Raw genomic sequence first — 25,591 nt, 5'->3', positions numbered from 1 at the left:
ACATGGGCTATTATGAAAAAAAGACATTACAGTGTAGGATTTAAAGCAGATAATGGTGGGTTAGTGGCTTTGGCGGAAGCCTGGTTTGAATTATAACTAAAGATAAAGTGCTTTGCTGAGTCTGGAATTCTTTTTAAAGAAACGATAATTCTGTGCTGGGATTGTCATATTCAAGATGACATATTTCACTTGGTGTTATCAAGGTCTTGAGTACACTTTTCAAACGTTTTCTGACCCAGACCGGATCCAGTTTCGAACATAAAGTCACATATTTCTTGAGCAAATACAATCAGTCAGGATGTCTGAGGTAATGACAAATCAATAACCAATTGATTAAAGAATTAATACTCAAATTGAAACGCTCGACTAACTTCCAAAGGAATCAGTGCATGAAAGTATAGCCACAATATTTCTGCTTAAGTCTGCATTCTCTTAACCTTAGTCCTTCCGCTTTTATGAACCAAGCATTGGGCATGTAGTGATTGTAGGAAGCTTCAGCTCCCTCAGGGTTTATTTACCATCGGGGGGTGAGACAGGCAGGAAGATAGACAGATTCGTGGGAGTTCCTCCCTCCAGCTGGTATGTTGTCCGACTGGTTTTGTGTTTTGACATTTCACTTGAAAATCGGCACTGCTGCTCATTGTCTCGAACTTTGAAATCAACACGGAAGAGACAAGAAATTTGCCGGGTGGTAAACTTTGCCTTTATGGATCTCAAGAAGAAGTAGAAGAACATCCTGGTCGACATTGACGGATAGAACACCTTGTTAGTCAGGTAAGGAAACACTAAACATCTCAGACTCTCAGTTTCAAAGATACTCGGACGACCGGTCAGACATGTTGGAATGACTTACACAGAAGCTTTCGGTCCTCAGTTTTTCCACACAGGTGTGTTTTTAAATGGCAGCCGTGCTGACAGTGTGGATCTGTGTGCTGTCCCTGCTGTGGCTGACCCACTGCTCCGTCATCCGCAGACACACTCCAGGTAGACCACACCTCTGCACCTACTCCTGAAAAGGAGCTGATGTTTCATGAGTGGCTGTGACGCCGCCAACCAGTTAACCCTGACCCAGTTTATTTATCTATCTATCCGTCTAATCTGTATGTATAATGTCTACAAATGTATAAATTACAACGGAATATATCTGTTTTTCACATAGTAATGATGCAACACACTGTTAATGTTTAATATAACAGGACAGCTCAGTTCATATTTAAGTTTCATTTTAGCACTCAGAGCCACCATCCAACATCTCTCTGACACTTAATCAACATAATCTACGCTCATTATTCAACATCAACTCCTGCTTCCTGTTAAGGAGAAAATGAAGAAATGAATCTGTATTCACCTTGAGATATAAACATCAACATGTATGATTTATGCCCCGTTTAAAAGCAGTGAGCATTAATTAGGTGTGTTTTGTGAAAACTCTTTACTTGTTTGCTTATTGGTTTACAAATCTATTTGTGCAAAATAATTCCTTAAGAAATGTTTAATAATGACTAATAAGGAGCTTGCTGTGTATGTACTGACTCAGTTTACACTTACATGTTGCCAATATAGTGTACTATTCTTTGCAAGAGAACCTGTTCAAAGATCCCATGCATCAATTTGCACCTACTCTCTTAAAAACTAGGGCTCACTAAAGATTATTAAGAATATTAAAAAATGTTCTGGATGACTGATGAAACTTTTAGCTCAGTCAGTTTCTAATTCATATTCAGACCGGTGGAGTCAGGGCCCCCGGAAGAATTCATTGATGCGCCGTAAAAGTTTCCTGTATCGAGGGATGTGAGAATGAAATGGAAACATATTAAAACACAACAAACTATGTAAAGCTCAATTCAAAAGTTTCTTTAAATCTAAAATGGGATCCATTTTGTTTCAGATCCTGAAAATGCTTGGTACTTGTGTTTCTATACGAGATGGAGAAAGAGTACTTTCCTAATGTATTGTTAATTTCACTCCACTGATCAATGTGACCTCGAGCTTTACTCTCCCTACCTTGCGAAGACAGAGCGCCATGTCATCTCAAACAGACCCTCTGATCAATAATTGATCAATATCCGGCTCGGATCAATGTCCGCAGTCTGGTCAAAACCCTATGTGTCATGACGGGTGACCAGCTAACTTTAAAGATTCAGCAGCCTTTGTTCAAGGTCCTGTCAGCTCTCTCCGTTCATCATCGGACCAGACCCGGGCTGACTGGGCAGCTGCCCTTTCTTACTCGCTGGTTTTCCCCGCAGCCCACCTGCAGGTGATCCAGAGTCAAGTGGCCCACCTGGCTCTCAAACAGCCGAAACACTCCACAGCTCATAGCCCTCCTCCGGCTCTCGGTCGCCTCCGGCATCAAAGTAACTTCTTGTTGCGCTCTCGCAAAGCAGCAGCTCGGCTCCTGTACATCACCAGGACGTCAGAGTCAGCCAAATTAAATTTTAATACGGTAACATCCAGCATACCCTTATCAGAGGACCTCGCACAGCTGCCGCTGGTGCCTCAGCATGCACGGGTCAACGGTGAAGTACTCTTTTACTGACTACTTGGTAGTTATGACCGCAGTATTTTGCAGACTCATTAGTTATGATTGCATTATTGCACGTGTTATTGGTTGGTATGATTATAGTAGATATTTAGATTACATTTTGGCCTTCATTGAGATCCTGAAATCCCTAATCAGAGGACCTTTGAGATTTGACGATGGCATTGCACTGCAGTATTTTGTGCAGGTACTTGCCATACATGAATGTTAATCATAATTCAGAGTTTTCACAGTTACAGCATTCAAACTGAAGCGTGGGTTGTATGCATGCATGTATGTATGTATGTCTTGCAGTGGATACGGTGTTGCAGAATGAAGACTCTGCCAATTCCTTCTTGTCCCGCAAACTGCTCTACAACAGCTGGGATTTTGAGCTTGTGGTGCCGGACAATCTGCAGAGGGAGTGTCTGGAGGAGATCTGCAGCTACGAAGAAGCCCGAGAGGTGTTTGAGGATGACGCTAAAACGGTAATCTTTCGGCTTAGAGAATGTTCTCGGAGATGTCCTGACGTCATGGATGGGAAGGTTACATTCAACAGAGTTCAACGGAATTTTCTGCAGTGGCTTGATTTCCCTTAATGATTTTTTTTTTCATCTTTTGTGGTATATCACTGATTATCTTTTCCTCAATTCACAGGAGGTGTTTTGGACAGATTATGTCAACAGTCATGGTAATGCTTTGAAGGAACGCATCCATTTTTTTGGAAATCGCAGTCACTTACTATGCTTCCTGTGGCAGGGCCATGTAACAGAAGCTCTGCGGGTGTCTGTACGTGCTGTAGGGAACCAGATAAAGGCCTCCTGCTGCTTACTTCAGTACAATGAATTATAGCCTATGGAAGTGGTAGCATGAGTCAGTGAAATATAATCAAATCCACATTGTGGCAAATTTACAACATTCTTATCACCGTGCTCTGACTCATGCATTCGCCACGTGTTGAAATAATGATGCCTTTGGAAGTAAAACTGGGCCGCGGTACCAAATATAACATGCATTCATGTATCATGTCTCAGTCAGACAAACAGAACAGAGCGGTCGAAATACGTCGTCGCCTCGACGCAACTGGCTGGTATGAGAATTAATGAAGGAGCAGTTTGATACAAATGACATTTGTCTTTGAAGGCAATGCACCCAGAGTGGATGTGTCCGGGCTGGTTGCAGGAATCCTTGCAGTTCTAGTGTGCGCGGTTTTTGCCACCGTGCTTGGAATCTACTGCTACAAAGCCAAGAACAAGGGTGGGGGCAGGTTAGTGCATTAAGTTCACGCTCGTGCCGTTGTCGAGTTTATCTAGGGATGGGGAGTAATATCGTTGATCCATCAGGCTGTTTGAGGAGACAGTAGCCCCTAAACGGAGTCTGGATACTGATTCATAACGTCTCAGTTTTCACTAGAATAGCACTTTGCTCTATCAGGGGACATATGAGTTACATTACATCGGTATTACATATGATTAAGTCTTTGTAGAATAATTTTGCTATCATTCAACCTGGTCTATTTCCACGGTCACGATTATTCGCAGAGATGTAATATGACGACCGGTCGTGACGAGGCAAAATGTTAAACACTTTCACTTCCTTATCATTAAATACTATAAGTAGTCTCATTACTATAATAATTCTGGGTTTAGGGAGATGTTCGCGGCGGCCTCCCCTTTGACTCAACTACTGTTGCATCACTTCTTTGACTATAAAGTTCCAACAGATTTTAAGCTCCACACTCGAACGCTCCGATGGAGAGCGTATTCTTCTGAGTTGTGTGTCTGTGTAATGGTCTAGAAACCCGGTGAGGATGGCGAATGATGGACGCCCTGCCCCCGAGACGGTGCCCCTCTCTACCATTGCACCGCCAGGTCTGCCCAGCTACAGGGATGCTCTGAACCACAGTGGGCAGCACGATGCGCCTCCGCCCCCTTATTCGGGGTAAGTCAACAGGTGTAATTTACAGAACATGGCACAGGGATCCACAAAATGTGGGTCGACTTTTCATTCAGCCACATGAGACAAGATACAGAAACGCAAACTACCTCAAAATGGAGATGGTTTCCCCAAATTCAGCAGCTCCCAGTAATTCAACCAGGATGGATGGCTATTGGAATATACAAAAAATATTGTAGTGAGTCAGGAATGTTGGGGTTTAGGCTGATGCTTGTTTTCTGTGTGATTTCGGGGTTGCTGGTAATTATGTGGGTGTGGTTTGGGCTGCAATGAATTCTGTTTTTGTTTGTTTTTTTTAACCTGGAATTGAGTGGGAACAATTAGTTATATTGCAGGTTTATGTGGCGCGGATATGGCCAACAACAGCTATTGTTCATTAAACATATGTTTTACCGTCACCCAGGTGTCTCCCTGACTAAAATATGTTGTTCATTTAGTTTTATTCATAATGAACCGGTTCGATAACTTTTAACCACTTGATCCGGGTGTGATTTAGTCGTTAATTGTTTGTCATCACACCAAACCTCAGCTCATATTGCAGCGTTGATATGGACACATGTATCGATATAACAGACAAATTACAGTTCTGCGACTTTCACCTTAAATACCTGTATGTCCAGGGAGTTCTCCCCGTTGCGCGAACAGCAAATATTGTTTCGACCAACCGAGTCAATCAAGTCTCAAAGCAGCCCTACCATCCAGTATTTTGGGTGTAGGCAGTTGGATTTCTGATGAGCAGCCTGCCTAATGTTCGATCACGACGGTTTTTTTTTTTTTTTGTTTGTTTGTTTTTTCCATTTTTGGCCACAGGGGGGCGCCATCGGAGCCTGCTGACCCGGGGGACCAAGAATGAGGGCTCCCAGACACTCCACCTCAAGACTGATGGGCGCCGGTACTTTGATGAAACTTTTAATTAGTGCATATTTCTGCTCCAATGTACTTAAAACAGACACTTCAGCTACGGCTTAGGGGGCCAAACCAAGATGATCCCTGCTCAGGGACAATTGTTGTATCATACAATAAATTACATAACTACAGTTCACACGCCTCCCTCCCTTCAAGGGTCTACGGGACCTTGATGATTGGTAGAAAATATATCAAATGTAATTTTTAACGATTTCAAGAAAAAGACACAGAAACACCCTGCGTGAGTAACCTTTTTTTGGTTTCCCGTGTACTAGGTGAAGAAATTTGTAAATTACAAATCAGCGAAAAAGGATGAGTATTTTGTGCAAGAACATGCATGCAGGTGGTCAACAAAATGCGGATGACTATCACATCGAAATGTGCATGAAATCTGGAAAATAGCCCAGAAAATCGGCAAGAAATGACACAAATATGATCAAATGCACAAATACACGCTACAAATCGCACGGCAAGCAGCAGAAGGTGACCTGAAAAATCAACAGGATATGTTTAAAAAAAATAGAATTTAAGTAAATCGCATAAAAAGCAAGAAATCCTCATATACGAGCACATTTATATTCATTTTTGGCGATCTGGTTATTTTTGTAAAATTATCTTTCATTTGGATACTTTTCTCCTTGCGGGGAAAAATGTGCAATTTAAAATGCAAAAAAAGCTATTTTAAAAAAAAATATATACTTTTATTTATTTGATAGTTGTTGAAATGATGGAAATAAGCAGGAGAACGTGTTCCGTGTGTTTATGTCAACCTCTTTCACCAGCAAGCCTCTTCTCTCATCGCCACACTGCGCTTCCGTGCGTGCATACAAAAAGGGGCATGCATGTGTGCGTGCATGTGCGAGCGGAGAGAGGATGAACGCCAGCCCAGTCATTCCCCCTTAAAAATGGCGTCTTGCACGAACAAAATGAGCGGATGTAGCGTCGGCGCGGTGTGAGCGGGCCGCCGTGGCCGCCGTGGCCGCCGTTCCGCGCGTCCGCCCGGCCTGCTGCGGAACGCGGAGCATCTGCTCTGCAGCCCGTCGGCTTAACACAGCAGACAATAGATAGTGAAATATACGGGGAGAGGAGAGGAGGGAGGAGGTGCTCCTGGCTGCTGTGACCCCCTCCTCCTCCTCCTCCGCCTCCTCCTCCGCCTCCTCCTCTCGCTCCTTCTCCTCCCTCCATTCCTCCCAGTCTACAGGCTCGTCAAGCGGAGAAATAAACAGAAGCGGCAGAGAAGAGAAGACATTCCTCCCTCCCCTCCCCCTCACTATCTGTCCATCTTCATCCAGCCTTTTCTTTCATGGAGAGGAATTATCCCGCTGCAGGCTTCGGAGATCTGGGGTCCGGGACGGGATGGAGTTACGACAGATCGGCCAAAGCAAGGTAAGCGGCGGCGGCTGGAGCACCGGAGCGCCGGAGCGCCGGAGCACCTCTCCCGGGGTGCATCAGCGCCGCCTCCGCATTCACCCCGGGTTGCACGGCGCTGCCGCACGGTCACCGGGCTCAGGTAGAGGCGGCCGTATTGTCATTAAGGGGGAAGGGAGGGGTTGGAGGGGGTGCTGGTAGTGGTAGTGGTGGTGTGTGGTTGTCTCTTAAACGCAAGGAATGCGATGGAAGGTTAAGAGTGATACAGGAGACAGGAGATAGGCGAAGGGGGGAGGGGGGGTGGGGATTCTGCAAAGCGAGACTGATATATGTGTATTAAAAAAAAAGCAAGAAAAAGAGAAAGATCACATCTGGGCTGCAGCGCTGCATTGTTATCCTCCACTGCAGCTTTGTCTCGCTTTACACTCAACAAATGCCTGACAGGGACACTCGCAGGTTGCCTGGCGAGCTTGATTGGCAGGGAGCTAATTGGCTACGAACTACAAATCAAATCAATTCAGCAGAAACATGCGGCTGCCGGCTTTGAGCCCCGCCGCACCGAGCCTTTAGCATTCCGCGAAGCGTCGACAAGCAAACACGCACACACTCCCCCCTCCACCCCCCCAAAAAAAATAAAAATAAATTGAAAACAGGTTCATTTATTAAAAAAAAAAAAAAGGGGGGGGGGGGAGTATGGGAGACGGCTCAGACAGCGTGGTTAATGATGCAACGCGTGAATGAGTCCGTCCGGTGAAGTTGCACAAGAGCTCCGGAAGCGGCGGTGACATTTGTTCTTATTAGTAAACAGTACTTTACAATGATGTCACGTGACTGACGAACGTAGCCGCGCCGTGGCTAATTTGGCTCCAATTAGTAGAAAACGCAGCGGCGGAGTTCACGTCGGCACCTCCTTCTTCTCCTCCTCCTCCTCCTCATCTCCTCCTCCCCGTCGATTCACGCAGGCCAGCCGGGGCTGCTCATGGCCCGGCGTCTGACGGGAGGAGGAGGAGGAGGAGGAGGAGGAGGAGGGGGTGTGCGTGTGTGCGGCGCGCAGCTGCAGCCAGTCCCGCTGCGGACCCCCCGCCTCCCCGCCTCCGTCCGACGGGGCTCCCTATCAGGCTACCGTTAGCAAACAGGCTAATTAACCCGCCGTGACAGGTGAGAACACGACGAATACGACGCGCCGAGCGGCGAGCGGCGAGCGGCTCCCGTCCCGACCGAGTCCCGCGGTGGCGGAGAGACGCGAGAAAGCCCAGCGCGTCCGCCCGTCTCGGCGTCGCCGTGTGTCGGAATGAAAGTGCGGCCTGACGCCATGCTAACGTCGGCTAGGTCCTGTTAGCATTCCCCACGTTAGCGGTCGCCTTGACAACCACATCAGTCCTCTTTCAGAATCAAGGTACGATACTTATCTATGCCGAAGAATGAACACGGCTGCTTGGCTTAGTCATCTTCAGTGTTAAAATGAAAGGGAAACAAAGAATAATACATTCTTATTTACGACAACAATTGCGGAATAAAAAAAAATCCAATTCATCCAAAATTAAAACTCGAGATGTGTGTTGGTGCTTGATGCTGTTTGGTTTCATAATGTATAAGGAATAAAGGAATCAATATGTGGAATACAGCGTGAAAGGCACACAAGTAAATAAATGCATTTCATGGAATGAGTGAAAATGTCGTGGAATCAATAAAGATTAAGATTCTCAAGGATTGAATTAGGGGAACGTAACACAATTATCCCAAATGAATTGAAAATGACATGAATATGAACAGGAAAATTACTGAAATAGAAGAAAGGGATTGTAACGTCTAAGGTTCACCGGTCTGCGTCAGAAGGGAAATAAAAGAAAAGCTCTAATGTATATCTGATCCAGTATTTCTTATTGAAATGTATTTTACACGATAAGGACGAACACGCTGTGGGGAAAAAAAGAAGTGGTTCCCGACCGTTCCGTGCATATGAAGGAATTAATGATTTTGATTTGTTTTCCGTGAGTGCGTTAGGAGTGAATCGAAATGTAAGTCTGACACCATCTATCCCACTGAGTTGTGTGTGGAGTGAACAGTTGCGGCTCTGCTCGCTGGAGGTCATCCATTGGCAGTGTGTGGTGTCTGTGTGGGCTGCTTCCTCTGCTCACTGCTGGGAGAAGAGAACACTCTCGGTGTCTCGCACAATTTGAATCGATGGGAGCCGCCAGTCTAGACCGGCGGTTCCCAAACTCTCCAGGTCTCTGACCCCACTACAGATGGGTCAGAGACTCCTCACCCCTACTCCCCCCTCAAAGACAACAATAAAAATACAGTACAAATTTGAACAACCTCATCAAATTTTTCATTACTTAACATTTTAATCATGGAAAATTTGTGTGTTTTAAAATGCTATAAGATTTTGTGTCATTATTTTCTACTTTTTGATTCCTCAGTCAATTAAAGGCAGTTTCCATTAGTTACATTTTTTGGGTAGTTGAGAATGTCTTACTCTGTTTAGTCTAATTACGTTCATTTCTGGCAAAGTTCCTTTAATTTGACCATTTCTTTTTTTTTTATATGCTATGCTACTTTTAATTTTCCAGTAATTTTAAATTTTTGGTCATTTTATATTTGCCAAAATACTGAAACCAATAAAATGATTTTGATACAATTTAAATAGTATATAATGATTCTCGGAGACAGTCGTAAATCAAACAAGCAAAAAGAAGAAGACCGTTTTCTTGATTGTAATCTATTGGAATAGTTGTGGCAAAGTAATCTTGTGACTCCCTCCCTGTTTCCCCCCGGGGGTCCCGACCCTCACGTTGAGAACTTCTGCAGCAATATTACAGCATTGACATCGAACTATTTGGCCTATTAACAGGTTAAGACTTGGTTATTGCTGTGAAGAAAACAGGTCAGGACCAGCGTTTTTGTCTCTCCCGTGTAACTGGCTCTTTACTGGTGAAGAATAGACCAAAGGAAGTCTGTGACGGTTCAGAAGCGAAACGTCTGAGTCATTGCTGTTTAACTGCCTTCGCTAGTTGAAGACAAAAAATATTGAAAACCAAAAGCATATATAAGACCAGGCTTAATTCGGGCTAAACCAGTCAATTGTGTAACAGCGTGAACAAGTAATGAGCATGTGCATAGTTGTATATTTACTATGCATTGCTGTTTGAATAGTCAACCTCTGTCACAAATTTTCAACAAATCATGATCTCACCGTACTTCAAGACCAAGTAAATATGCATGTTTTTAAACTCTAAAAAAAGCCTCGACCATACAGTATCATTTGAAAAAATGAAATGTCCCATTCATTGAAAGAGACATATTTGCTGGTGTTTAACCGGCAGCTAACATTCCAAAAAAATTAATGGTCAGTATATGCTTCTCTGAAAGAAGGAAGAAAGAAACATAACCAAACAATTATCGTTTCAGCTGGAAATCCATCTTTTAACAATTTTTTCATGGAGTAACCCTGCGAAAACAGAATATAAAACATCTAACGGTGTTAGGGAGCCTAAATATCCAATTTTTCTCAGCTTTTTTTGCCAGCATCAAGTTAAGTGTTTTTGACGTATCTAATTTCGAATGTAACATTTTTTACATGCCTTAAATTCAAACTGAAGAATATTCCCCAGGACTGTTCTTAATATTTTTCACATTGGAGGAGGAAACCGAGGGAAAAACAGCCTTTTTGTTTTGTGTTGTTTTGTTTCAGGAGGATATGTGATTTCCTATTCAAGGGTGTTAATCAAACTTAAAGATACATTTGGTTTAAAAGCATCCACGTTTCCTGAGCCCCTCCATAATTGCATATAAATGAGAGGAAATTGTATCATTTAGGAGTAAAATTGAAGTACTGCCAAGTATGTATATGCATGTATATGGTAAGTATACTGTATATGAGGACAATTTGTGTGAGCATGCTTCGCATTCTGACCCTAAAGACAGTTGCAGACATGTTTTTATAATTTCTCTGCACCGACACACTGAATCCCAGCCAAGCTAATATCTGGATGTAATGAGAAAAAAATGTGGCTGAGGTTTCAAAACATCTTCTTTGAAAGAATAACATATTTTTCATGGTATGAAATACAAAGTACGATGTTTGGTTTTGACCAAAAAAAAAAAAAAAATCCCAACATTTTGATGTCTGATCTGAAGTTTCCTCAGAGTATACCAGACTGTGATGAATCTTTCTGCATAACGTGGACTTTGCGGGCGTTGACATTTTAATGTTTCACCAAAGAGCTGGGAGAGGTAATCGCAGGGAAAAGCCCAAGTTCATAAAACCTGAGAAGAAAGAGCTGAACACGAAGGAGCATGGCTCTGCTGGCCGAGTGTCTGTCCCCAAAATCAGAGGGTTGCTGATTTCATCACCTGCCCAGAGACTGAGATAAAACTGATTTACAGTCAAAACCCTAAAGGCCAGGACAGTGTTTGTCTTCTCGGTCCAATTCATCCTCCACCCTTTTCTCATGACTACCACAACCCCCTTGCAGTACCTGGGACATGGTTATGTCATGAATGATGCAGCCTTTCTGCATACAATATACATATTAATATCAAGTGCTGCTGTTCATATTAAATGTTATTTTTTCACTTTCCAGCACAAGGCGATTAATGTAACTGCACTCATTCCTATGAAAAGCAGAAAAATATTTATTTTCCTTTGCACCTTGAAGGCAAAAAAATATAATACCTTTCGGCAGCCAATTCAGTTCTCTGTCATTATCTTTGGATATATTATATTTTCAAACTGTTTTTGTATTTTGAGGCTTTGATAGTATTTTTAATTAGTTTTAATATGTTCAGATTTTTTTTTCATTAATTTGGGAGGGCATATTTGGCAGCGGCTTCATCGTGACTCAGCAGGTAGAACAACAAGACCAACATATTCCTGATGCTCCTGGAGCTGAAAGGAACATTTAAAATGGATGTGAAACTGTTGATAGCCCCTGCTAAAATTTAGGGATTCTCAATTAAGGCAAGAAAACACGAGGAGCAAAATATATTCAAAATTTAACACATAAAATGTCTCGGAAGCTCAATTCCTGTTTTTCGATTCCGTGTCATCTTTGGTCAAAATCAATAACCAGCACATTGGATGCGGAATCTCAAACTGCTTTGTAAAACTCCCAAAAAATCAAATATCCATTTGACTTGTATTTATATTCTTTTTGGCTCATGCCTTTGCCAAGAGGACAAAAGTTGGTCTCCGATTTTAAGTGTTGCTAAATATTTAAAGTTATTCATCAGAGCTACCAAATATTTTGTCACTCATTTATATCAGAGGATCCAATATTAGAATTTGGCAATATTTTGATCTTTAATAGCATTGTTACATGAAATTGATCTTTGAATAGAAACATTTTTGTAATATAAGAAAAGCAGTCTTGTTTTTTTTTTTTTAGTATGACTAACTAATTGATTATGTATGTGTGTGTGTTTGTATCTTTGGCAGAGAGATTGCCTCAAATTCAGCAGGAAAGAAGTTACCTTGACAATATAATGGAATGATTTTGACATGTACAAAACAAGAATAAAAATAAATTATCAATAGAGCAGTAACTGGTCGCTTTAGATTTAGCAGAAAGTCCTTTTTGCACATCAGTAAGCAGGCAAGTATCACGGTGAATGTCTGACAGTCCACTATAGTTGCACGGTGAGGTGAGAGTCCCAAACACTGTCCAGCATCATTGCTTCTATAAGCTTGCAGGTGTGTGTGTGTGTGTGTCTGTATGCGATGTGTGTTTGTGTTTATTGGGCGGGCCTTTGGGCACTACTTCTAACAGACTCAGGCATCACTGGCCACACATTTGAGGCGGAACAAGCAACTGTGTGCTGTGTCTAAACACACACTTTTTACAGAGAACACAGAAAAAACAGACAACATGTGAGGGTGCTTCATCTCTTCCTGTCCAGTTTACACTGCCGTTACCAGGCACCGACAAGCTGTCCTCTAATTGAGGGATCACAAAGTGGAGACATGCTTTTATTAAACAACCAACCAACTATTTTCAGGCCCTTTCATGATTTACATTAACAAATGCAGTACGCCTTGAATGCGTGATATTTTTTCAGATAATAATCCTACTGTGGAATGCTCAACCTGCTAGAACCCTAATCCCTTGATAATAGAGCTACGGGCCACAAACACACACATACACACATACACGCATACACACACACACACACACACACACACACACACACACATACAGACACAGTCAGTTATTAAGCAGCAGCTGTTCCCTTGTTCCATCCTCGTGATGTGGCAATGATAACTATCGATAAAGAAGGATGGAAGTGACCGGTATGGGGGTTTGAATTATAATGTTTAAGTCATAACTCAATAAAGGGGTCAAGTGAATGTTCCTTTTCTTCTGGATTTTTTTTTTAATCAGTAGAAAAGCCACATGCATCCTAGTATTGAGGGGGACGTTGTTGGATGGCAAAACACCTCATCGAAGAATTGACTGACATATCAATCAGCTACTGACGAAAGGTTTCAGAAAGCATTAGTTGCTTGAAAAACACGGGATAAAACCTCCTCGAACAGACACTTAACAGTGTGCAGATTGATTCTTTTTGATAATGTCTGAAATTACTTTTTTTTTTTTGTTTATCAAGGTCCATCCTTCAGCTGCATTGCTCAGCCTTGCACACCCAGTTCTTGTTTTTTCAGTACTTGCATGATAAAAAGGACAGAGTAGTATGGGTGGATAATCCTATGAAGAGCAGCAAACTGTTGTAAACAAGTTTTGCAAGAACACATTCTGTAATAATAGCGCAGTGCAGTGCCAGGAATTTTTTTTGCAGCGATGAAAGTACAATATGTTTCAATTTTGCCATGTTAATTTTACCAAATAAATTGCACTGACTTTTTGCGATGAATAACAGTGAAAAAATAAATCATTATCTGAAATCTGTAACATACTGCATTCAAGCAGTTTAGATATTTTAACTGGTTTATTTGGATTATAAAATGGGTCTTATTACATAGTATGTTGTTACCAGTTACTTTTACTAAAGTAAAGCCATATGACTGTGTCTCCTCAGCATCATGTATGGGAGCTCTAGGTCATCCCATCCTGACTCAGAGCTACTCCACCGGCAAGCCTATGGCACCCCACACCCCCTCCAGGGCTATGCAACCAACCACCACCCAGGAGGCTCTAGACAGAGCGGGGCCTGGGGTGCTGCTGGACGGACACTGGGTAAGTCATATTCTCATTTACACATTTATAATTCATCTCATCCTCATCCTATCTATCACTTATGTTAGTGACAAGTGACAAGTGATATGCATAGACATACATGGAAATACATACTACATTATCCTAGTAGAGATTTACAGACACATCTCTGATTTCAACGCACAACTATTGCAGCAGGAGAGGAAACACAAGAACTGTCTGTGATGATAGTAGGTACAGAATTAAAGGTTCAGCAAACACAACAAATGTCTTCATCTTACACCTTATGCTTTGTAGTTTCTAAGATTATCATGCTATATGAATATTGTTATGTATTCATGTATTACATTTTAGAGTGTATTTCACAACTATTGTCCACCAGAATTTTGTCCTTTTGGGTTCATGAATCAAATGTAGATGTTTGGTGTTTTTTTTTAGCTGCGTTTGATAAATTCCACTAAGAAACACAATATTTTTGCTCAAATATTATTAAAGTAACCATACAATTGTACAGGCGGAGCTTTCATATTCGAAATCCCCCTGGTGTGCAAAAGTCTCAACATTTCTATGAGTTGAGGGTAACTACACGAGGTCCCTCAGCCATGTCCGTCGTGTGTGACATAATCACAGCTATACCGTATAATCGAAAGGCGTAACCAAATGAGGTGAGACTTGCCCTCTATCCAATTACCAAAATAGTGCGTTAGAACTGTGCAGTGATCAGAGCAAATGCTTTACTGATTTTTAGTCAGTAAAGCATGGGGGCTTCATGTTGTGTGCATCTGATAGCCTGTCCATCCCTTTGATCCAACAACAACCATGAAGCAGAGGCATAATAGAAAGTGAAAGTCTTTATATCATGATTTGCTTTACCATTTATGTTATTAAGTCAAGTATGTGGTTTGTTGCCAGGCTTGTCGGGGCTGTTTGATGCCAGCCTCCACCACTCCAGCCCCTCAGGCCCAGACCCATCCGTCATGAATCTTATTTCGGCTCTGGATTCCCGGGGTCCACAGCCCCCACCTACTGCCTCCTCCCTCCTCACACAGTTTCGCACTCCCTCATGGCAGACTGGTAAGTGTCAGCCTGCTGGGAGAATGCTACACTGATATATTTTTTTTTTAGTTTATGTTGTTGCCAGTGATTGCAATAGCAACTACTCACAAGGGTACAGTGTATGATGATTTCATTTCACAATAGTCTATTGTAATTTAATGTTGAGAAACATCCAAAATATGTAACAATCTCAAATTGAAAAATGATCCATTTTTTACGTCTGACTTGTATTGACCAATACTATCCATGTAATGTTGTGTCCTGTAGCGATGCATACATCGGCCCCAGCGGAGCTCTTTATCTCTGGGGCCCTTCCGGGTTCTAGCTCCTTCCCTTCCTCCTCAGCCCTTTCTGCATACCAGCATCCTGGCTCGTTCTCTGGACGATCTTTCACTCCCTCACTATCCCTGCAGGACACACCTACTTTTAGCCCAACATCAAATGGGTTGCTGTCCCCTCACGATCCCCTGCTACACATCAAAACACCCTCTCAGTCCAGCTTGGGCTTTGACCGCTTGCTGTCTTCCCAGAGTGCCACCTACCGGGGCTCCCAGGAGCTCTCAGCACCTCCTCAAAACCAAGCTCCTCCCACTTCCTCCAACTGCCACCTGCCCCCTCCCCAGTTCAACCTGCTGTCCTCCCAGCTCCACAACCAGTCCTCACAGCTCTATAATGCCTCCATGTTCTCTTCCACGCCAGCCCTGCTGCCCACAGCTCCTCAGCCCCAGCCTCCTCAAGAAAGGGCGCTTCCCCGTCAAGACAGTGTTATTAAGCATTACCAACGCTCATCCCCGGCCCAGTCCACGACGCTCCCGCTGCAGCAGTATGTCAGCTGCGGTGGCTCGGCAGGTTACCAGCAAATAGCAAGCCACCACCGTCATGCCGGAATCTCCTGCAGCCCGCTCGGGGAGCAGAGCCCATCCTCTGACCCAAAGCCCTCCCCTCGATCAGAATCGCAGACGTACAGACCGATCATTCAAACACCCTACACTCCCTCCTCCTCCAGCGCGTCAGCCTCCACCTCAACTGGCACCAAAGGGGCCAAAAATTCCAGCTCAAGCAGCGGCTACTCCTCTTCAGGCTCAGCGTCCTCTTCCTCCCGGACCCCTCTCACTCCACCGTCTGCATCCTCTACCTCCTCTTCATCCTCCACAAGCTCCAAGGCAAGCACTGGCTCCCTATCGGCACCTTCTCGCCAGCAGCCTCCACCTCCAACCGCACCAGCACCACCACCACCACCACCACCACCTACTCTACCGGTTGTATCATCTACTCATGTGCAGCAGCCAGCACCCAAACAATGCCTCTCTACCTATGGCTCTCCGTCCGTGGCTAAATCTAGCACAGGGTTACCGGGCCAGACTCCTCCACAGCAACATTCCCAGTCCTACTCTCCCAGCCAGCCTGCCTCTAAACACATGACCCAGTCTTACGGAGGCTTCAGCTCACCCAACGCAGAGGATTTGAGCTCTGGAGCGGGAGCCACTGGAGGGAAGACTTTCACTGGTTTAGGCACCGGAGGGCGGTCATTCTCTGCAGAAATAGTCTTTGGGGACTCTAACTTTGGCTCAACTTCTCTAAGGAGAGCAGAGAGTCCTTCCTTAGGGTATGGGAGTGCCACAGGATCCACAGGAAGTGGACCCGCATCAGGAGCTGCCGCACACGGTAATGGAGTCGGCTCTGCAGGATCAGGAAGCGGGGCCGCTAATGTCGGAAGCGGAGGCAACAGTTCGTATCACATGAACGAGTCCAGTCCTTCGCCCTCAATGAGTTCCACGATGAGTCGTTCAGGGTTGCACTCGCCTGCTTCTGCTCGCCCTGCACAATCCCCTGGAGGCTCAGGCGCCAACAAATACTTGTCCTCGATCCTCTCGCCCCCTTTCATGTCTTCGCCTCAAGGATTCCCTGATACACGGCAAGGGCAGAATCAGTCCTACCATTCAACGCCACCCAAGCCAAAGTCGGACGCCTTGCTGGGAGTCGAGCGCTCCCAAGAGGACGAAGAGGATGACGATGATTTCCTCATCCACCACTTATTACATGCCCAAAGCTCAACCCATTCTTCCCAGCACCACCCATCTTCTCAACACGTACCCCAGCAGCTTCCGCTGTCGAGGGACGGGGAAGACAAAGGGGTAAACTACGACATGAACAAAATCTCAGAAGAGCGTTACCATCCTCAGAGTGTCATCCGCTCCAATAACACCACCAGCAGTTCAGATCCTGGAACGGCTATTGGTGACGCGACTGATGGGTTGAGCGGCCAGTTGGAAATATCGCAAAAGAAACAGCAACAGGCGAAATCTGATATGACGATATCAAAGACCTACCCCACCACTTCCGTGGGTGTAGGCGAGGTCACCGAATCTTTATCCCGATCGCACACAACGCATCCACATCAACAACAACAACATGACTCTTTGGGCTCCGTTGTTCATTACGGAAGAGGTGACCCCTACACACAACATCCACATCAGCAACACTCACATCACGTATCACACGTGTCATCCCATTCTCAACAACACTGTCAGCACTCCCAGCTCTCCCAGCACTCAAGGCACACACAGCACTCCCAACATTCTCAACACAGCCATGCCCATTCCCACTCACACCATTCTCACATGGAGCTAAAAAAGCCCTCTGACAGAACAGACAATGCTTACTTGTGTAGCACATCAGATGTGCAGCCGACTCGGCAAAGCCAGGTCCCCCTCCCTCTCATGGATTCACCGCCAGAGCCTCCCCAGCAAACTCACATGCTGCAGTCTGTCCTTTCCCATACGACTCGCCCCAAGATAGACCCTCAGCAAGCCGCGCCCCAGCAACAACAGCAGCATCCTTTAAGCCAGCAGGCCATTATGAGTTCAACTGGAGGAACAGGCCCTGCCGGGGTGGAATCTCACCCACAAAATCAGTCCTCTCAGCTCCAGCTCCAGCTCCAGTCTCAGAGCATGGATACCCACTACACCCTGGGAGCCCAGCAAAGAGATCAAACACAACCCAATCAGAATTCAGTGTCTCCTCTCGACATGCTGGACCAGTCTCTTTCCCAGACCACCAGCAGAGACAATGGGGGAGCTCTGGATAGAACCGGGGTCGGCATGGGTGTCGGCGTCACAGGTGGCGAGGGCGGTGTCGGTGATAGACATACCCAGCACGGTCTCGTAAGCCACCACCACCCCCAACAAAGACCCTCCCAGCTCCACGACTTCCTCTCAGAACCAGATATGGGCTTGTCTACCCCCTCCCATTTGCACCACCTCAATCAGCCTCAGGCTCATGCGCACCACCAGCAGCAAGCACACCCTCACCATCAGCTGTCACACTCTCAGTTAAGTCACCCACACGCCCACAGAATGACATCAAATTTGGGAGCCTCTCAGCAACATCCCCAATCCAGAGAGCCTGAAAACCAGCTGTCACATTCCCAGTTAGAGCAAATCAAGCAGCATCAGTTTGACACAGTGAGTCCAGTGGCTAAAACCAGACAGAATCAAACTCAGCAACAGGAGCAGCAGCAGCAGCAGCAGCGGTTTGCGTCGCTATCATCCATCTGCTTTCCAGACTCTCTCTTGAATGATGAAGATCGCTCGTTCTTTCCCGGGATGGAAGATGTATTTTGTCCGGCCGATTACAAGTCGAGCTGTTCGGGGGATACCGGGGCAGGACAGGCTGCTCCGGAGAGCATCTCGCAAGGTCGTGGACAAGGGCAAGACGGTATGGATGGCCTAAAATCAGGAGGTACGGCAGAGTGCTATGACATGGTTGGGCATCACAGTGATCAGGGGTATGGCCAGTACTGTCACAGCCTGTCAGGAACAGGAAATGGCAATCTGCACTTGGACCGTGACTCCATGAAGACTCACGAGCTTCCCTCCACTGTGAATACTGACCAGCTTGGTCTTATTCAGTCTCAAACTCCCACGATGGGAATGAGTTCAGCAGTCCAAGGGGATGGCTCTGTCAACAAGATGCTGGGAGCTGTGGGAGTGGGTGGAAATATGAACAACACCGGTCTGACATCACCCATCTTTTGTTCTTCTCGGCCCAAGAAGCTACTGAAAACCAGTTCATTTCATTTGCTCAAACAGCGGCGAGACCCGCAACCTCTGACCAAGAAAAACTACGCGCAGGAGTATGAATTCGAAGACGACGAGGACAAAGCCGACGCCCCGGCTGATATTCGCCTCAACAGTCGACGCCTTCCCGATCTGCTCCCTGACCTGGTATCTAGTTGCAGGAAGGCTGTTGGAGCATCAGGAGTAAGTGGTCTCAGTCCACTGATGAGTGAGATGGAGTTCTGCCACCCCTCTGGATACTCTTCGCTCGGACACCCTCAGCACCTCATCCCCCAGGACGGCCCAAAGAAAAGAGGCAGGAAACCAACTAAACCAAAACGAGAAGGCCCTCCTCGGCCACGAGGTCGACCGCGTATACGTCCCCTTCCGGAGCCTCCGTACTGCAGAGGGCTGATGGGATCGGTGACCGGAGAAAGTAGGAGGGGCCGTGGGCGTGGGCGTGGAAGAGGAAGAAGGGAGGAAGGATTTGTGGAAATGCATCGAGACATGAACAAAGCACAAAGCCTCCCTTATCAGCAGCAGCAGTCACATCCCCAGCAGCACTTCAGCCAACAGCAGCATCTCCAGCAGCATCCACAGCAACACCACAGGCCCGACCACCACCCAGCACCACAGCAACCACAACAACAGCATCTGCTGCATCATCAGCAGCTTACGATGCCATGTTCTCACCATCAACTGCCACACCAACCACAGCAACATCAGCAGCATCATCATCAACCGCAGCTATCCCAGCAGCCGCTACAGGATCCAGTCAGCCCTATTAAGGTGACGGGAGACATTTTATTTCTAAATAATTGAATAGTCAGGCCTTTTGGAGTTTTTAATTCATACAATCCAGACATGAATCGGGGTTAAAATCACAGGGGGCATTTACATTGATTCAGGGAACTCATTTAACGCCCTGCTGGCTGTAGCCATGAAAAAAGCAGAAAAAAATAAGTACATAAATTTACTTTAATGTATAGTCTTAACACAGAAAAAAATAGGTGAGCGTTATTATCTTGCTTTATATAGCAAGCAGTTATCCCTTCGGAATCAATAAAGTAATTCTGATTCTGAATACGCACAAAGGATAAACTGTGAGTTACGGTCCTTTTACAATGACGGTAGCTCTGTGCCACGGCTCCACCTGCTCGTCACAACAGTCAGAGATGAGTTTAAGCTAAAAAAAGGAAACAAATTTAACTGTTCTCCTTCTTTGACCGCGATTACAATAGTTATGACAATGTTGATCTTTGTCTCATTGAAAGCGGCAGCATCAACCAAGAAGTATTTAGTTTATCTTTGAGAGGCTGAAATGTGTGATTGGGTTATTTATCATTTATTTTCAAATATGGATGATTTGTAGGTTATTCGTTTACAATTTTTTTAGGTGATCTCTCAACGATTTTAGGTCAGTCTTTCTAGTTTGGGGAGTGACCTGTTGTCATGCTACTCAGGCTCTTTGACTCCTAAAATAACCTGTCGGAATAGAATAAAAGAGTGAAAGAAAGGGGGAAGAAATCAGCAGACGGATGAAAAAAACATAATTTTATACGGTAATACTTATTCCATTGACAGTTTTTCAATTTTGTCCCACTTTGTATTTTTAGTTCAATATCACCTAGCCCTAAGTAGGTCTAAAATTATATTTGTGGTTTCCAAATCGTCTTGTGACTTCCTCTGAAACTCATGACCTCCCCGGGGCTCCTAACCTTTGGGAACCTAAAATGCCTCTTATTTTTGAAAAAGGAAAAGTATGAAGGGGAACACGGGGGAAGGTCCTGCAGTTCTCTCCTCCGGACATTGTAGCTTCAGGGATTTCTGCCGAAAGTCCTGCCGTATAGTTGAGTCAATCCGAGCTTGTCTATTTTTTTCAGATTAAACAGACCATTACGTCCATGCCGCCGTCAGAATCCCTGCTGAGGACGGACTCGCTGTCCAGCACTGATCCGGTTCTGTCAGACGGATCCGTGGGCTCAGCGCCGTCTCTGGGGCCGAGCCCTGGACCCAGCAACCCGATGGACATCGCCAGAAACGAGCTGAACCAGATGCAGGAGAAGATGATGAAGCACGAGCAGGACACCTTGGAGGTAATTGCTGAATTTCAGACGATTTCTTGGCAGATTTTTGTTTTCCCGCTCATTTTCTCACCGCAGTACAATTGTACAATTCAGAATAATTTTTGCCAGTTTTCGGTCGATTTCTCGGCAATTTAGGCGTGGATTTTTTTTCATGTAAAGAACTTAGATTTCAGACCTCACAAAAAAGAAACTGCCATAGAAGAAAAAGTTGAAGGGATGAATAATATCCTTGAGATTATTCAACTGTTCCGTCCAGTTACTTCAGTTTAATCTCTTAAAAACCCCCTCATTAGTTTTACCCCCTCCCCAACAAATCTTGGACTCGGCTTTGTGGTGAAAAACAAACCTATTTGAAGTGTAAATGTATTTCCAGTTATTTCATTTCCAAGTGAAAATGTTTGAAAAGATGATGAGTGGCTTCATATGAATGCAGTACAGATTTCACCATGCAAATTTGAATGGACTGGCACTGTGCAATGTGTGACCAAAGCTGAGAGTTTTCTCATCTCCCCTGTCAAATTATACACAACAGCTTGGGGGGGGGGTTGTGGTGGCTTTTTCACGGAGGAGTGGCAATATGACAAATATCTTGCAAAGAAAAATGGCTTGAGAAGGAATCCAAGGCTGAACAGAGGATTTATTTATTCAAAATGAAGACTTATAGACAAGACATTTCATCGAGAGCAGAATCTCCTGCAAAATGTGCGCCCCTAAAAGGCATTGTTGAAATCTGTGATCCATTTACAAACACGGTACGCGTCGATTGTTGCTTCGTATGATTTTTACGTTATTACGTTAGACGTTATTTTATTGCTTTTCTTTCGTATCAATTTTTTAAAAGTCACAAATGCATATCCCTCATGTTTTTTTTTCTCATTAAAATAGCCTATATGTTGGAAATCTTGCAATGAACTCCGGTAAATCTGACGTCCCCCTTTCATTCCGTCCTTGTAACCTCGCAGATCAATTGTGGGTCGACGCTTCATATCAACGGGAGAAATACTTTCCTCTGTCCTCATTAGCCGTATCTTTAAGGAGGCGTTTTCAGTGCAACACAATCCAATGCATAAATTCTTCTCTGACTGATTCATATACTCTTTCAATCTCAGAAATGTAAATTATGCATATTGAAAAGCATGGATAAAATATTCTTAAAAACAAGCAACAACCCAAGAATAAACTCAAATGTTCTGCAGCGCAGGTCAGCACCCCTGCAAACAACAACCTCATTGAGTAATTGACTTTACTAATCAATATGCAGGAATATTAAATTTACACAGCTAGACTTTATTCTATTTGTAAAGACAGAATTGAAGGCAGACCTGTTGCACTTCCTCGCATTAGCTTGTAAAAGTGCTTCTAATAAACTGCTCCTGAGTTCAGTCAGTGCATGTTTGCACTTGGTCTCTCTGTCTCTGTAGTCCAGCCAATTAACCCACTCGTCCTTGAATGTCAGTTAAACAAAGGCGAACCTGAAGGGTCTCACGAGTGTCTCCTCCTGTCTGCTTATTTAACCAGAAACACTGTAACAGTGTTGTAGCTCAATACCGTGAGATGCAGGACTTTTATTAGTATTATGTCTTACAATTTTCAGGTCAAAACAGCCGGAATAACTTCAAGAAACATGGGATTCTCGTTATGGTTATTATCATCATCATGGCGGGTTGTTTGAAATCACTTCACTTATCCTCATGTCATTTCTTTTTTTAATTCAGGGGTTAGACTACAATTTCTTGGGTAAGGTCTTGTTGACTCTGTCTTGTTGACTCTGACGTAATATTTGGTTAATTCTTAATTGACTTTTTAAAAATGTATTGAAGTTTTCCTTGTATTTGCACAAGGCATTCGTTATATATATTTCAATTATGATATTTATCTCTTGGACAACAAAAGGCTGTTGCTAGGGATCTTTATGTGAAATTATTGTCTTGAACCCCTATGCTTTTGGAACTCCTTATCCTAAAAGTCCTGAAGGCATTTATTTTAAAATCACCATAAGGATGCAAGACTCTGAGTAATTCCCTCAACATTCCAATTATTTGCTTTGGCTACCAATTTGGCTAATTAGCTGTTTCCCTCATTAATCAACCGGTGCAAAAACTGATGAATCAATAGTTCACCTGTAGAATAAATAAGTGACTGGATAATAATTGGGCATCAATATCCGTAATGCATCAGTGCAGTTGCCACACACACTATAGTGTCTTTAAGTGTCAGGCTGCCACTACTCTTCTAAGGATGAATGGAGACAAATAGTGATGAGACAGAGCTGCGACCCTGGCATTAGAAGACAGAATAGGTGATTTTATTGAATATAACCTCGATGGATAAGCGTGTTCTTTATTCTCCACCGCAATAATTCAACAATTATGTAAAAAGAATCAACGTTACACCCTAAAGTAGGGCTAAACCAGCATTTTATTTTTTCTGACGTAAACGCAGATGACGTGGAAGAAAGAAATGGAGGATCCACTGAATCCTGAAGACTGGGCTGCGATGCAGAAAGTCTCCAGTTCAGTAAGTTGCTTCCCACCCCAGATGAAAATTAATAAATAACAAAAATCCGGGAGTGTAATAGTGATTAATCTGCTGCTCACAATTCTGGTGGATGTGGAAACAAACCTGATGAAAGGTTCTGTTTGCAGCAAGGAAAAAAAAAACATGTTTCTTTGGTCGGGGTTTAGAAAGAAGGAGGTTATAGCTGACTGACAGCCAGTTCTTTCTGACTGACAAAAGAGAGAGGAGAGAGATCACTGTTACCAGGGCAGCTGTTGCCACGGTTACTACATCTCCTCAGTGCAGGATCCCTGCTGCCACCTGCTGTCTGTAAGACTTTATTACTCGACTTTACCGTTTCACGATGCCTTCAAATGAAACAATCCCCCGGAGGCTGAGAGCAGAGGCTACGCACTCTCCGTCCTGTGACGGCACAATGTCGGTACTTTGACTCACGAATGATCGTTGACGATATAAAAGAAATCTCAAGATTATCGGTTCTTCTCCCTGCTTTAGGGATGCTTTAGAAATTGTATTTATATATCTCATTATATCAGTAATTAACAACTTATTAAAAAGAAAACTGTATAGCATATGGCTTTCAGTTTCTAGCAATAAAAGGGACGGGCCGCTGGCCTGAGCAGAGGTCTGCGCTCTGCGGGCGACTTTCTATTCTAAGGAGTTTTTCTGAATACAATCTGCAATTATGGCTGAAACGCAATTTTTTTAATCAGTTTTCTGGTCATTTCATGCTTATTCCCAGGATATTTTGCTGATTTTGGTCAATATCTTTTTTTTTTTTTTTTTTGATTCGAACCTCCTCATATTTTGAAAATCCTAAAAATTTCACAAACAGTACGAATTCCAGAAACACAGATCTTTTGTGTGGCTCTGCTCTTTTAAAGTGTGAACTGTTTTTCGCAGAAGAAAAATATTGCGTGATTGACATCCCCCGACTCTGCTCTCTTTAGGCTGATGAGAAAGGGTTTGACTTCAAGCCCGGTTTCATGGCTTCTTTCCTGGACTTCCTGAAGACGGGTAAGAAACAGTCTGCCCTTGACCTGGATCACGACGGAGGGGACCAGGAGGCCCTAAACCCCTGCTCCTCTCTGAAAGGGGGGATCCGACCCATTTCCCCACCTCCCCCACTAACCCCAACTCCCTCACAGCAGCCCTCGGGGACATTCAGCGAGGAAGGGGAGGGTGAGGGGGCGGATCTCACTCTCAGCAGCTGCCCAAGTCCTTGCAAACCTCTTGATGAGGAGCTGAAGAGGAACCTGGAGACGCTGCCCTCCTTCTCCTCGGACGAAGAAGACTCGGTCAGCAAAAACCAGGACCTGCAGAAGAGCATCTCGTCCGCTATCTCCGCCCTCTATGACACGCCACACTCGCTGGCTGCCGCCATGGCGTCGGCAATGGTCAAAGTCCCATCGACTCCGTCCCCGCCGACTCCGCAGGAGCCGCCGCCGAGCCCTCCTCCCCCTGCCATGCCTCCTCTCATCCCCTCCACCGGTATGGAGGATGGAAAAGAGGAGGCTCTCACATATGCTCAGCACCCTGCCCAGGACGACGAGGAGCAGAACTTTGCTTCTCCGCAGTCAAACAGAGAGGAGGCAGAGGAGGCAGAGAACCTGCAGAGAGATGAGGAGAGAGAAGGAGAGACAGTAGCCGAGGAAGAGCCCAGAGAAAATCCGCAACTGGAAGCCGCCAAGGAGCAGGAGGAGCAGGAGGGTCAGCAGGAGGAAGATGAGCAGGAGGAGGACGAGCAGGAGGAAGACGAGCAGGAGGAAGAAGAGCGGGAGGAGAAGAAAACACCCGAAATGCAGATATCGGAGTCTCCTCCGACTGAAGGTAATACTTTGTGTTGCTCTCCTCTCCTGTCCTCTCCTCTCCTGTCCTCTCCTCTCAGTGGAAGTTTGTACTTCACGTGTGTCAGTGAGAAGAAGTTTCCCCCCCCCGGCTTCAACTGAT

General features: G+C 44.7%; 2 protein-coding genes across 2 annotated transcripts in view; both read left to right on the top strand.

Moving 5' to 3' along the window:
* Positions 1-615: 615 nt before the first annotated feature.
* Positions 616-5,528, top strand: prrg2 (proline rich Gla (G-carboxyglutamic acid) 2). Its single transcript, XM_086171104.1, has 7 exons — positions 616-774; positions 875-984; positions 2,834-3,006; positions 3,176-3,209; positions 3,662-3,785; positions 4,316-4,459; positions 5,285-5,528. Exons 2-7 carry the CDS (start codon positions 900-902, stop codon positions 5,325-5,327), a joined length of 603 nt encoding a protein of 200 aa, XP_086027230.1. The 5' UTR covers positions 616-774; positions 875-899; the 3' UTR covers positions 5,328-5,528.
* Positions 5,529-6,240: 712 nt separating this feature from the next.
* Positions 6,241-25,591, top strand: part of prr12b (proline rich 12b) — a 28,976-nt gene continuing 9,625 nt past the window's right edge. Inside the window, exons 1-7 of the mRNA XM_086171103.1 lie at positions 6,241-6,766; positions 13,787-13,944; positions 14,836-14,997; positions 15,247-19,826; positions 20,921-21,133; positions 23,567-23,641; positions 24,592-25,471. Of these exons, the coding sequence (XP_086027229.1) occupies positions 6,684-6,766; positions 13,787-13,944; positions 14,836-14,997; positions 15,247-19,826; positions 20,921-21,133; positions 23,567-23,641; positions 24,592-25,471 (6,151 nt within the window). The 5' untranslated portion in view covers positions 6,241-6,683. The remainder of the gene's footprint in view (positions 6,767-13,786; positions 13,945-14,835; positions 14,998-15,246; positions 19,827-20,920; positions 21,134-23,566; positions 23,642-24,591; positions 25,472-25,591) is intronic.

This window comes from Fistularia commersonii, chromosome 23, assembly GCF_037954325.1.
Source record: "Fistularia commersonii isolate RoL2024-O1a breed Wild chromosome 23, RoL_Fcom_v1.0, whole genome shotgun sequence".
In the NCBI taxonomy this organism is placed as follows: domain Eukaryota; kingdom Metazoa; phylum Chordata; class Actinopteri; order Syngnathiformes; family Fistulariidae; genus Fistularia; species Fistularia commersonii.
The sequence above is the reverse complement of the archived record's forward strand: the minus strand, read 5'-3'. Positions and strand labels throughout refer to the sequence as shown.